Genomic DNA, 14872 nt, shown 5'->3' on the forward strand with positions numbered 1-14872 from the left:
ATTATTTACTTGACTTAAATGAAACCATTGTGTTCATTCAAATCCCTACAGCAGTTGTTCTATGCTCAACCCTGAAAACCATAAGCAGTAAAATAAAAGTGCTTATTTCCCACAATTCAAATGAAGGAGACGAGGTGACACCGTGCATCATGGGAATAAAGTCTGACAGCAAATTCCTTTTGAAAGTGAGCACTTAGACTGAAAAGCAGAATAGTTGTACTTTAAAACAACTCGGACATCAAATTTACATTAAAGTAAACTAAGCTTTTCCTCAGATATAATATGTATTTTTCTTTGTCTTCTGCCTCTCCTTTACCGCTCATGGGAGTCTTTAGTGCAAATTTGTGACTGAATGGTCTCTTGGTGCCAGTAGCCCATCAGTGTTGTCATGAAATTGTTATCCAATGACTCCCGAAGGATTCATCACATGACATTTACAGCTCAAGTGATTGGCTCATAAACCAGCTGAGGGTAGGGTAGGTACAGTATTATTACATTTATTTGTCCTCTTGAAGTGACCATAGTCTTCAGTAACAAGGTACCGCCTTGCTCACTGTTTTCCTTCAAGTGTGCAAAAATGTCATTTTGAATTTACAGTAGCATGAATCTGCTCTATTCTCTTTACCATTTATGTTGCTTCTGCAGTCACTTTCTCTTGGGTTTGATGAATGACATGCACTGACACGTACATCCTCTCAAACAGTGCAGTCACTGTATAACCTTCAGTACCTGTGTCTCTCCCTCGCCCATCTTCAGATTTTGTTGCTTCTAATTCTTGTCATATGTGATAAAGAGGAAATCTTTGTAAATGCTTTTCTGCCTTACACACAGCAGCTCACACATACACTCCCCATGGGGTTATCAGGAAACGGTTTGCCTCACCAAATGTTCATTATGTCCCCAGATAGTGGAATTGGCAACTTGTCACCATCATTGATTTCTTTTAAACTGCAATTTACATGGATATTTGTGGGTGTCCTTCAGGCAACCAGCGTCCCTGCAGACCAACCCAACACCCTCACCAAACCTTGCGCATACACAGGTTACTGTCCAAGCACATCATTTTTTCTTACTTGGAAATGTTGGAAAAGAACCTTAAAGTGACTTTTTTGTCAGCAAATATGCCGCGGTTTCAAATGTACTACCATTCTCTAGACGTTTTTTTTTTTTTGCAGTAAATGTCACCAAGTAGTCGCACCGCTGGTATTTTAGATGAAGTCTAATGACATTTGACAGGAAAAAAATTGCCTTTTGTTTTGTTAGCGAAATGTCAACATCAATGCATGCATGTCTACGATTATTTCAGTTTAGAAATCTGTCGATCAGCGGATTGGAGGAGTTGCTGCTTCATGGATGTGTGTTTCTAAAGCAGAAGTTTAGTCATCTAAGGATTATTGTCATTGTCATCATACATGTCTTGCACCTTCATAATGATCATAAATCATTTTTTTACTTGTTTGGTTTCTTGAGCACTTGCTCTCAGAATTTCTTTACATTTTTTTCATAATCCAGCTCACATCATTCCCACAGGATCATTGGAGAGTTTAAGCACACAGGAAAATCACAAGCGCTTTTTGAAAGCGTTTCACCTGAGCCCCAAGGCAATCCCTGCCAAATGGCAAAATCTCAAAAGTAACATCAAAGTAACATTATGTCAAATCTAGGAACAAGCTTTTGAGACATAATAAAAGAGAATATTTATGATAGTTTATGCCAGTACATATTTTAGTTTTGTAAAAATGTTTAGTTTTATTAAGTTTATGATTAATGCACTGCCGTCAAACACAATTTAAATCAAAAGGGAGCGAGAGGGAGAATCATGACCTGCGATCTGGGGTTTCATCTGCAGACACAACAAGAGACGAAAGGAGGATTCCAGGTTCAATAGAAGTTAATCTGTATCGACAACATCTGTGACATGCTGTCAATTGCCAAAGAAAATAGTATTGTTTATCCCTAAAATGAAACTTCATCTGTCACTACAGTGGAATATATATATATATATATATATATATATATATATATATATATATATATATATATATATATATATATATATATATATAGATATAGATATAGATATATATATATATGAAGAGTTTCATTGCAAAACAAGATAACTCAGTTTTTAACATTTTTGTCAAAACATATTTATTATTATGTTATCATGTTATTATTTTGTTTTATGGTGCTACTTAGCTGTACATTTTTGACATGGTCATTACAGTTTTATAAATATATATAAATATATACATATATATATATACACACACACACACACACACACACACACACACACACACACAGACACACACACACACACATATATATATATATATATATATATATATATATATATATATATATGTATATATATATATATATATATATATATATATATATATATATATATATATATATATATATATATATATATATATATATATATATATATATATATATATATATATATTTATATATTTATAAAACTGTAATGACCATGTCAAAAATTTAGATAATTCAATGTGCAAGTAAAAAAATAAAAAAATACTATACAGAAAAGATGCTAAACTTATACAAACTTTGGTAGTGCATGAACAGTAAATCTTATTTTTGTTATAGTTTGATAAAGATAACACACACACATACATGTAAAAACTGTACAAGTCTTACTCACATCAATCAAAAAAATTCTTAAAATAATATTTTTTATATATTTTTATTTAATCAGTATTTAAGACTAATAAATTTCCAAAAACAATTTATTTTACTTTTTTGTTTTTGAAACAAATAACTTAAAAAAAACATTATTTTGTTTTTGAAACACTTGGAAGAAAGTTAATTCCTAAAGTAGATGAGTTATTTCAATGTATAAATATACAACAGTGTTATTTGCTGTTTATTTGTAATATGTAAACGTTTGTCGATTTATACAGATAGTGTATATGTGGCACTGAACATTATGTTTTATGTAAGACTTGAATGCTGCAAATTGTGTGTATTGTTTACACTTTCAGAAATAAAGGTAGAAAACTGTACCTTTTCTGTCACTGGGGCTGTACCCTTTCAAAAAGTACAGCTTTGCACCTAGGGATTTCATTTTATTACCTCAGAGGTACATTCTGGGACCAAAGAGAGCTTATTAGTACCTCAAAAATACATATTAGTATCTCAAAGGTACATATTGGTACTAAATGTTTACATATCTGTACCTAAGGGTCCATACAATTACCTTTTTAAAGGGTGCTGCCCCACTGACAGCTAGGGTACATATTTTGACTTTTTCTAACAATGTAGGTCCTAAAGGTACGGTAATCTACCCAAAATTATATTCTGTTTTTAATTCATGTAAAGGGACCAAACGGAAACTTAGGGTACAGCCCCAGTGACAGTTTTGTACCTTTATTTCTGACAGTGTACCGTTATCGCATTGTAATTGTATGTGTAACAAAATTGTTCAATATTTTCACGTTTTCTCTTAAAATAAAGTAAATCTGTTTCAGGATATCTTTTTGCGAACTCCTGGTAGTCCCCAAACTGTGGCTTTACCCATTACATATATCTGCAACTTTTGCTGTCCCCGCCAGATCTCACTCATCCAGTCTGCTCTTTCATCCTACAGCATCCCATCCGTCACTCATTCAGGGATGAAGGCCGAGTTGCACGCCTGAATGTAATGGGACGGGATATGGGCGTGTCATCGGCCGTGATGTCAGAGCGCAGGGACTCTCATGATTGGCTCTAATTACAATCTGCGGCAGCAAATAGACACGCGTCCTGCATGATTGGATTCAAAGTGGCTGGTGCCAAAAAGCGCAGAGCGCACAGAAGCGCTTTCAAACGCGTGGAGGACGCGTCGCTCCTGCCGAGCAAACATACATATCTATAGACAGCCACACAGACAGACGCGCAGCACTTTTAATCCTAGTTATTTACGGCGTGTTATTACAGTGTGAGGCGGAATAAGCAGTTATACCTGGAGCCTTTCGCGTGCGCAACTGAAGCAGAGCAACTCCAGAAACATCAAGCAGAACAAGTTGAACAAAAGCTGAGCGCTATGGCATCGGTGCCCAGCAGCCAAGTCAAATGCAAGTTCAAGAGGAGGAGAAGGAGAAGGTCAAAGCGAAAAGGTAAAGTTTCTTGCTATTGCTATTCTTGTTATTTCCCCTACAGCCGAAAGGTCGGAGGCAAATTGGCTAAAATTTGCAGCATTAAGTACCTAATGCGCAGTTACGCGATGACATTACAGTCTGTACAGTTGTTTAGTCCACATCTCCGTTGCGCGCGTCGCATCAGCATCATTTCGGAGGTTAAAGCAGCATCAGCATCGCTACCCTGTCCAAGTTTTGGCAACATATGAAAGCTCCGTTCAGACGGACACTGATGCGTTGTTGGAGGCAGACAGACACGCTTGCACCGTTTATTTTTTTCTGTCTGTGAGACTCATGCTGCATTCAAACAGTGTTTTGGGGGGCTTGAGATGTGTCCTTGTCGTAACCTAAAGTACAAAATTTGACCTTACATGATGTGAGCGACTTTGAGTCTCTCGTAAGCTGTTGGGCGTATTTGTATAAAGAGATTTCTAAATGAATATACTCTATTATAACTAAAGGCTACATTATATTCTTATCTAACCTGCTTATTGCTGCAACATACTGTAGTCGAGTTATAGACATTTAATTTAAATAAAGCTGGTTAATTAAAATGATAACAAACTGGTGATATTTACTGTAAGCTACCACACCAAAATATTTTCCAGTGTGTAGCATACGTATCCTATATAGGCATGCTTAAACCATATAATGCTTGATAGTTTTCTTTTTTATTTTCACATATTTAATTTTGTACGTAAGATTTTTTAATTGATTTTGCACCAGGCTTTTAGTTATGATACTGTGGTTTGTCCGCTGACCCTGCTGATAGGATTGGTGACACTGTTTGTATATTTACATTATACAGTATGTATAGTTAAAGAGACAAATGCAGAAAAAAAATAGATCAATCGTGGGAATACACTTTATTACACATCTATAAAGTGTAAATAAAAATCTTACACTCAGTTATGTAAAATGTATTTGTAAAAGAGTTACACTGCCATAACAGATACCAAATATTCTGTATCCACCAACCAACATGAACAAAAACAACGTTGCTATTATATTCTCATTATTATAATTAATAGTTGTTTTTACTGTTGCTACTTACAACCCTAATTGCATTAATAATTATATTCAATCAGAGTAATAGGATTGAAATACAGCAAACATAATTCCAATCGTTGATAATAAATCAAATGTTTGATGGCAGTCGGGTGCCATAGCTGTGACAGGTTTGTGTGGGATCACTGCTTATCGTGTGACCCGACAGGTGCGCGGGCCACAGGCTGGATGGGCTGATAGTGCGGCATTGATCGGCTGCATTTCTCCCGGTTTTGCCTTAACTGTCAGATGGATGTTGATTTGCTACTTAGCTCATTAGCATTTTTCTCACTATCTGCATTGTTTCATCTTTAATTACCACCTTATATGCAAATCTTAGAACCATCACATCTAAAGTTTTCATAAAAGATGAAACTAAGCTCTCCAACAGTGTAAACATTTTGTGTACTGAGCGAGCAGTGAGTTAAAGTGTAGATCTATTTCTGATATTTCTGACTTCACATACTTCTTAGTTTAAAGACATTGTGATGCAATTATTCTTTCTAAACATGCAATAAAGATCCATTAGTAATAGGCGAGACACATACTGCGTCCTGACCTGTAGCCCAAAATATTAATAACCCAAGCAATTTTGTGAACACAGACTATGGCTGTAGTGTAAAACGTAGGCAAATATATTTACATAATGAAAATGACGGAATTGGTCACACAACATTAGGTCTCGCGTATTAACATTAGAGGAGTAAGAGTGTGTGCATTTGTGTGTTCGAATGGTTAATTTATCAACTGAGCTAATGGGGAACGATGATGCCGGACAGAAGGCGACATCTCCCCTTCATTTCCGCCAAAACCCCAAAGCGATACATTCTAGAAGTGCACTTGTGTTTAACAGGTTGGCTATTTATAGCAGATTTTCATCTCCATTTTCCGAATTGTGTTCGTGTTTGTTTTATAATCATCACTGATCATCATTCTTTTGGAGACAATGCGCTTTACTCGGGGGAATCGAGGCACAATTAATCACATAAAACCAGATTACGTCAACAGATTGTTTTAACTTCTCCCATCTAATCTCTTCTAATGGAGATGAAAACGTAATTCTGTGTCTTCTTCTAATAAACGCTCATCATTTTGAAAGCAATAACACAATTCGTTTTATTGTCCTCTTGGTAAATTTCCGGATTATATTGACATGATGGTTTAATCCCAAGCAAATGCTTCAGATTATTACAGAATGCATTAAAACGGCTGTGTATTCAAAAGCATGTAAGCAGATTTCGGCCCTGATGCCATTAGTCGTTTTGTTTATTTTTTTAGAAAGCGTAACAGTTGTGTTAGACTACATGTTACAAAGGTAGCAGACTTGCAAACAATAAAAATGAATCCTCTTAACTGGGGCAGTTCTTGTGATATCAAGTATGTGCTTTTTAACTCACGTATTCAAGTTTGAACGAAAAACAGTAGGACATTTGTTGACCTCTTTAACTCGAACCGCAGAAAGGCAGTCGGCAGTAGGGCAACATATGTTAAATATTAAATGATGCAATGTTTAATATTTCAATGTCTTGATGTAGGTAAATGAATTAAGATTAGCTTTAAACTAGGTAAAGGTTAGTCAATCTTGTAATGTTTGACTGCCCCGCTGAGGTCATACGACAGAGGATTATACTTATACAAAGCCACCTTTCCAAAGCCAAATGTGAGTCTTGCATTAGATTTGAGCTTTATTCATGATAATATTTTTTTAAATGCTGACACATGTGATGCTCTCATATTGTTATCATGATGGATGCCGACAGGCATTGTGTCCGATTTGTGCAGTATCACACACGTCCTGTGCGGTAACAATCAACACATCTTGGCGTGCAAATCCTCACAGCTCAATTCAGACTGATATTTAGTGCTTTTTATCATATCTGTGTATTTTATAAATTTTAAGCTTGTGTGTGAATATGCAAACCCACCTGCCTGTCTTTTGGTGTTGCGTGTTGTAATACGAAATATCAGTAATCTCGTGAAGCTGTTTCGTTAAATAATAAGATCATGTTTATGCATTTTAAACCCTTTCATTGTGACATTTGATAGATACTGAATTATTTTCTCCTCTTTTTTTTGGATTTAATAATAAATCTATTCTTGATACCTATATGATTTAGCTCAGGCATGATCTAGACACCCTGAATCGGTTGCACCGGAAAAGGAAAGGCATTCGGTTTTGCAAAAACACAATTTCGTCCCGAGTCTACTTCATTACACACTTCTCTTTGTGCACGTTGTCGATAAGGCATTTTTTGGTAACACCGCTAGCGTTTAAGAAGTTAATGAAGGTCGTCACCAGCGGCAACCAGAGACCACCGTGACGGCGGCGTTTGAATTCACAGACACTTCCCTGATTAAGCGTGAAATATTCCTGGTTTAGGACACGCCGTCCTCCACAGTACGCTTGGCTGGGGAGGGGGAAATGATATTAACACCGAACGGTTTCGGCTTCCTCCAGAGGGACCGTCGATAAAGTGACCGAAAGAAAGGAATAGCACAACTTTACAAATTAGCATAATTAGTAATTATCTCTTAATAGGCCCTTTTGGCTTTCGAGAATCTGCTCTTGATTTTCTGCTTAAAGTTCATGCAGTGTGGAGGGAACAAAACAACACATTTTCATATGGAAATGTATCAGTACCACACAGGAGCTGTTCAGATAACCGTCCGAGTAAGGTTAGACAGGAATAGTGAATATTTATGCGTTTATATTACATCATGATGTCATTGATATTTGCATGCATGTAAATGTAAACATGGTCCCTTTTTTACAAATATAGTCAAATCTATGTAGTTACCCATTTTATACATTGTGATTCTCCATAAGTTATTCAATCGTTAATGTTACTTCAGAATTTCAATCCAGTCCTTCACATCATAGCGAAATATAGATATTTTCGGTTCTGTCTTGCCCGATAATCAAAGTAAACAAACCCGTGTCTGGCGTGCGCCGTGAATGGGCTTGTTTTTTTATCAGCCTGCCCACTTGTGATGGTGCTGCGAGCAGTTATCAGATGATCAGAGTAATAATATTACAGGCTATGAGAGCTGACAGCACAAGCACATCTCCATAAATACCTCCTGCCTGGAAAAGCAGCACCGCGCTGTTATGTGGGCCACAAATCAATTAACAATGCCCACCAGACAGAACTACTGACGTGACCACTTCTAATACTGCAAAAAGAGTTTATAAATTTTAATAATGGTTATCCTAATAATGAGAAATTTTATATTTATATAATTACCATTAGTAGTAATTTATGGGTGCTTTGCAATATTACTTTTGTTTTACTAATGCTAATTACAAGATTAATACTACTTATGATAATAATAGTAATATTTATTAACAGTTGTAATTTATAGGTTGATAAACATCATATGAATCAATCATTGAAACATTTTAATGGTTTGATGCCATAATTATTATTGAATAAATAAATAAATAAATAAATATAAATAAATAAATATATATATATATATATATATATATATATATATATATATATACACAAATTTTAGTTCATCTGTGTGTTTTTTTTCCAAGTTGACACTTCTAAGTGACACAAAATGTCCAAGATTAATACTACTTATGATAATAATAGTAATATTTATTAACAGTTGTAATTTATAGGTTGATAAACATCATATGAATCAATCATTGAAACATTTTAATGGTTTGATGCCATAATTATTATTGAATAAATAAATAAATAAATAAATATAAATAAATAAATATATATATATATATATATATATATATATATATATATATACACACAAATTTTAGTTCATCTGTGTGTTTTTTTTCCAAGTTGACACTTCTAAGTGACACAAAATGTCCAAGATTAATACTACTTATGATAATAATAGTAATATTTATTAACAGTAGTAATTTATAGGTTGATAAACGTCATACGAATCAATCATTGAAACATTTTAATGGTTTGATGCCATAATTATTATTGAATAAATAAATATATATATATATATATATATATATATATATATATATAATTTTTTTTTAGTTCATCTGTGTGTTTTTTTTTCCAAGTTGACACTTCTAAGTGACACAAAATATCCGTGATCAGATGTAAAAATCTTTGACATCAACAAACAAAATATTTGGTAGTGTTATTTGCTCCCTTGTAAAAATTAATCGTATTTTTCTGTCATACTATATACAATAATATGGTTAGTTTATTTTATTTTTTGCATCAGTATTGATTTTCCCTGCTTTTAAAGCCCACTAAAATAAAGCCTTGTTTAGTGTGCATGTCGAAATATGATTTAAACATTATACACATAGATAAAGTTTTTTATTCAGTCACGTCAGGATTAAAACAAGCGTTTTAATGTTGTTCCAAAGATTTCGGTTTATTTAAGATTTATATTTTCCTCCTCATCCTTCCTCGTGTAATCTTCCAGAATCCATGAATGTCTGTAACCACGTTCTCCATAAAACGCTTACTTAGCGCTTAACTACCGACCGTATCCCTGCTCATGCATACGTCTGTCTTGGTTATGGTATTATTATTTAGATACGAATGTAATGGCGACAGGCTTGAGTGACTGCCATATGAAAGATTTGCTTTGGCGTTGATAGCGGCAGTGAAAATATATGAGGCTTTATCGCTTCCACTCGCCGTCGGCGTTAAATAACGTTTTCCTTCCTTATACCCTAAAGTAAAGCTGCCTTCATCCATCGATTCCAGCATCCTTTAGGGGCCATGCAATGAGACGAGGCTTATCTAACAAATCCTTTAAAAACATTTGTGTGCATTGGGTTTATCTGATCTTTTTGAATATATGTTGTTTAATCTGACAGATATATATATATTTTAATTACTTTGATTTAATTATTGGCAAAGTGACAACATTTTGTTTCTTTACTCGTTATTGTGCACAAAGCAATGTTTGTTTTTGGAGAGATCTGATTTGAACAGCTGTGACACTGACACTTAACACCGGCTGCTATATTTGCATTCAAATATTGTTCGGATTGCTCATCTATTTCGTATGATAGCCCTGAGTGTATTTGGTTTTCACACCATGATGACACTGACATACAGTGTTGACACTCGGGGTAAGATTGGGTGAGTTTTATGTACTGCTGGACAACAGTTTTTTCTATTTTGTGTGTGACTCGTTTTGACTAGAGTTGATATGTTGGACCCTGGGTAACGTGAGATATCAGACTAATATGATGCGTTATTGTGGTAATACACAAAATATATAAAAAACTCACTGTAAATATGTGCAGTAACTAAAAAATGTGAAAACAATGTGCTGCACTGGGTCCAAACCCAAGAGAAGAGCAAAAAAACTGTAATTTTTTTAATTATCACCTTCACAGGTGAATGTCTTTTTCTTAGCCTGAATGTTTTATTGTACATTTGTGCTTTATTTGGAATGGCACTTGCAGTTGTTATAATTAAAACTAGCAGGTCTTCACACATGAAGCTTAAATTTGCATTTTAAAATGAAGACAAGAAGCGTGTAAATAATTAGAATTTTAAAACCGAAAATGTTGCAAGAACCCTCACGTTATTTCCACAATAAGCAGACTGCACACTTACCCAACATGGCTACTAACTTCTCATGTAGACACATTTTCTACAAATTAACCAAAATTAAACAATAAAGACTAGTGCATAATGTGAATATAGTCATGACTGAAGAGCGCCGTAAAGCCTGATGTGTAGGTGTTTGACGTATGCATTTCATAATAACATTTAAATGTGATTAAAGACTACAAGTGAAGTATTCTGTTCCTTTATCAATTGTTTTTCTGTTAAATCTCTCTATTTTTTATGTAGACTTTGTGCACCTCTTGTACAGTATGTATAATCTGGCCGTGCCAGCACATCCTCATGCCACAAGTATCTCTGACCACATCTCAAAGAAAATTCAATGGCTCTTCTATCATCAGACGACTCTCACTAAAGTAGTGTGTACTAAACCTAATTGAGTGCTCTATCGAGTGCAAGTGAAAATAATCTCATAACGCTTATTTAGTGTGTAAGCGTGTGCGTATCGGAGGGACAGAGATAGAAAAGCAATGATAGCAATGGCTGTATATATAGAGCTGATAATTCTGGTCTGTCTGCACAGCTGAAAGAAGGTCATTGTCCTGCTAATGTGATGGGGGTTCATTTTCATTTGAAAAGAGCGTTCGAACAAGTAGAGTCTTGAATGTGTTGCTCGCTCACATGCATGCACATTATCAGTGTATTACTATACAGTATATAGACATACATACAAAAGTGATGTCGGTGGTTCCTGTGCCATATAACCCATCTGCAATACTCTTTTTATATTTCACAATACCTGTTTATCTTATTTTTTTGTACACTGTCAGCTTGTCAGTTGTGTATTTGGACAAAACAGACAAAAAATGACAAAACGCTAAACCTTTAAGGTATATTTGGGCAATATAATTGGCAAAAAGGCAAACCACGATGTATTAGGGAATCTGGGGTTTGCAAAATGCATAGAAAAACAAAAGCTTATAGGTAATTAAACAGTTTTATCTGTTATTAAAGTTGCAATGAATTTGGAAAGATAAACTGTCATTTGTTTTGGAATATTGTGATATTTTTTACAATTGACTTATTTTTTAAAATAAATGTGATAAACACAAATCTCCTGCACAAGTCATACTTCCGGAAGGTGGGCAGCCATTAGCAAATGACAACACTTCAAACAATTGAATTAATTCGATGGGCGAATTCAAGTTTTTTTTATATCAAAAGCCGTTTCAATAGGGTACACATAACTACATAACTTTCATGGCGACTTTAATATTTGTTGATGCTCTTCTGTGGTAATATTTTGTAGTTTTTTGAGTTATGTTTTTAAAAACATTTGTGTTGTGTTGTAATGTATTTGCCATGGCTCCTTAAAGTCCCCTTGAAATCAAAACTGAAATTTCTTATTGTGTAATAGAATATTGCAATGTTCATTATAAACTATTTATGCATGTGGGTCATTATTACAAAATAAATAAATAGGTGCCCATACAAACTTTAATTAAAATTTGTACTTCCGTCTTCTTGTGGCGACAGCTTGGGTGGGAGCCTCCGTTAACTCCGCCCTCTCCAACTATCAGTCTGCTGCAATGAAACGCCTACATTTCTATGTCCAATCAATTCTCTGTGGAAAACCAAAGCCACGCCCACTTTTTCCCCATGTGATATTCAGTTTGACTCTGAAATACTTTATAATACAGAAGTCAAGCGCGACTTTCTGTTCACAGGGAGTTTCAATTCTTCTCAATGTTAAGCTTCAGTTTATACTCCAAACAAACACTGTAAATAAAAAAATCAACAAATCAACAAAAGTCATTTTTATCTTATCTTGACAAGAGATGAGTTGTTATAACTTATAAAATGAAGTTGACTTATTTCAACCATATTTTAATAAATAATAGTAAGTTAAAATTACTTGTAAATCTGAGTTGAGTAAACAAAAAAAATTAAGACAAAAAATAATTTTTGACAGTGCACGAATGCAAATACATACAAAACAACTGTTTCCCCGCCAATGACAAGTTAACTCATCAATTAAGAGATAATGCTTCCCTGCCAATGACGAGTTTTTCCCGCAATCCGTATTTCCGCTATTATGCACCAAGTGGTGCTCTTACCCAACTTATAAAACCTGAAAGCAACCCCTTAGGTCAAACAGTTCAAACTCCGTGTATGTTTTAAAGATCGCTCTGAATCTGATCTCTATCAAAAGTCCTTCACGTCAGCTTTTCTCAAAATTTAGATTTTTTTGAAGAAACCTACCCATAATTGAGAGGTAATAAAAAAGGTAGAATAAAACTTTTTAAATTTTTTGTTTGAAAGCAGAGGGTCTGTTTTTTCATTTGTATGTTTATGTAATTTAAAGAAGTATATTTTGGAAGGCATTAAACACTGGCGGGGAAGGAGTTAATGAAATATTTGAATAAATAATTAAAATAGTTTAAAGCACATCCTTTTTGGCCACAACTATACTGTATGCTCTATCTGATTGGTTGAGAAATGTTCGACAGGTATGCATTATTTTTTATTAACACACACCTAACCTGTCAAAGCTCTTAAAATAACCAGCAGAGCAATGTTTGTGGTGACTTTGATATAAGTGGAGTAATTAACTCCGGTCTTTTTAATTATTTGAAAATAATGCACACCCGCGGTGTAAAAGATTTTCGCATAATTCAATGGCCAGCCATCAATTATTCCTCACATATTGTTAAGATACAAATCTAATACTTTAATAAGCAGTGTTACTCTAGTACTCAAATAAGCATTAAAATACACAGCACACACACAAATAATAATAAATGTGATTTTTTTTAGGTATAGCTTGAATGTAGTTTAATGCATGAATAAGTATAGACAGAAGTCACGTCGGATGTCAACATGGCGAATGATGCAGGAACAGCACTTCATCAGGAGCATTAACATGCTGCTCACTAGGTTCTGGAACAGATCCGTAAAGTTTCTCTTAGTCATAAAAACATGAAAGCTACACATACCATGTTTTTTTATGAATAGCGCACCACACACACACATATACACGCACACACATAACACACAGTGGCACGCTGTTGCAGAGCCTAGACAGGGCAGTGTGATGAACTCACTGCAGCAGGAGCTATTATCTTGTTGTCACCTGTTCCTGCAATTCTCCCCGCCTGCCACTCTCAGCTTGAGTTGAAAAACTATTGGGAAAGAGAGAGAGAGAGAGAGAGAGAGAGAGAGAGAGAGAGAGAGAGAGAGAGAAGCTCTGTAATATGCACTAGCAAATTTTGTGTGAAGGTCAAGAATAGAATAAAGAGCAAGTTGGCCGTGTGTAAAGTGTGTTATCAGGAGGGTGCTTGGAAATGTTGTCTAGGTACGTGCAACATTAACGCATTTGGTGGCCAGCAGTGATGGAATTTTTGCACTCCCGTGGCCTTTCATTGAATTTGTCCAGCACATCGTCCATTCTGGATGTGAGAAGCAGGTCACATGTAACTCATAGCTCACCATTGAGAGCGTATGGAGCGAGCAGCCGCGGCGCACAACAGGTCTCCAGTGAGGCCGCCCAGCTGTCACCCCGCGTTCGTATACCTAACTGAGCTTAGCTGAGGATGAATGGCCACAAAGTATCAGGGAGACGGAGGGCGAGCAAGACAGCGAGAGAAATGGTAGACGGGGCTCGCTGCCAGATGGAGCTTACAATGTTGCTAATCTGTGTCTGCTTGTTTGTGCGAAGAGCTCCTGACAGGAACACAATTCACTTCTGTGGCTGGATCACGGTGATAGCGTTTAAGGCTTCGTGTTGCCGCTGCTATCAGGAACACAAATCTGAATGATTACAGATGCTATGTAAATATTTGTTTTTCACTTTCGTGCCGTTGTTTTGCTTGGCATTTTTGTATATTAAGTTTTAATTTATATTGGTTTGTCTTTTTAATTAAAGGGAAAGTTCACCCAAAAATGAAAATAATGTCATTAATGACTCACCCTCATGTCGTTCCAAACTCGTAAGACCTCAGTTCATCTTCGGAACACAGTTTTTTAGATTTAGTCCGAGAGTTGTTGACCCTTCATTGAAAATCTACGTACGGTATACAGTCCATGTCCAGAAAGGTAATAAAAACATCATCAAAGTAGTCCATGTGACATCAGTGGGTCAGTTAG

At 35.2% G+C, this 14872-nt stretch overlaps 1 protein-coding gene across 2 annotated transcripts in view; it reads left to right on the forward strand.

Annotated features, from left to right (window-relative positions):
• The first annotated feature begins 3829 nt into the window (after positions 1 to 3829).
• The window catches only part of adarb2 (adenosine deaminase RNA specific B2 (inactive)), a 205093-nt gene continuing 194050 nt past the window's right edge, over positions 3830 to 14872 (forward strand). For both annotated transcript variants that reach the window (XM_065294726.2, XM_065294727.2), the window contains exon 1: positions 3830 to 4130. In XM_065294726.2, the coding sequence (XP_065150798.2) occupies positions 4058 to 4130 (73 nt within the window). In that variant the 5' untranslated portion in view covers positions 3830 to 4057. The remainder of the gene's footprint in view (positions 4131 to 14872) is intronic.

This window comes from Paramisgurnus dabryanus, chromosome 22, assembly GCF_030506205.2.
Source record: "Paramisgurnus dabryanus chromosome 22, PD_genome_1.1, whole genome shotgun sequence".
Classification (NCBI taxonomy): domain Eukaryota; kingdom Metazoa; phylum Chordata; class Actinopteri; order Cypriniformes; family Cobitidae; genus Paramisgurnus; species Paramisgurnus dabryanus.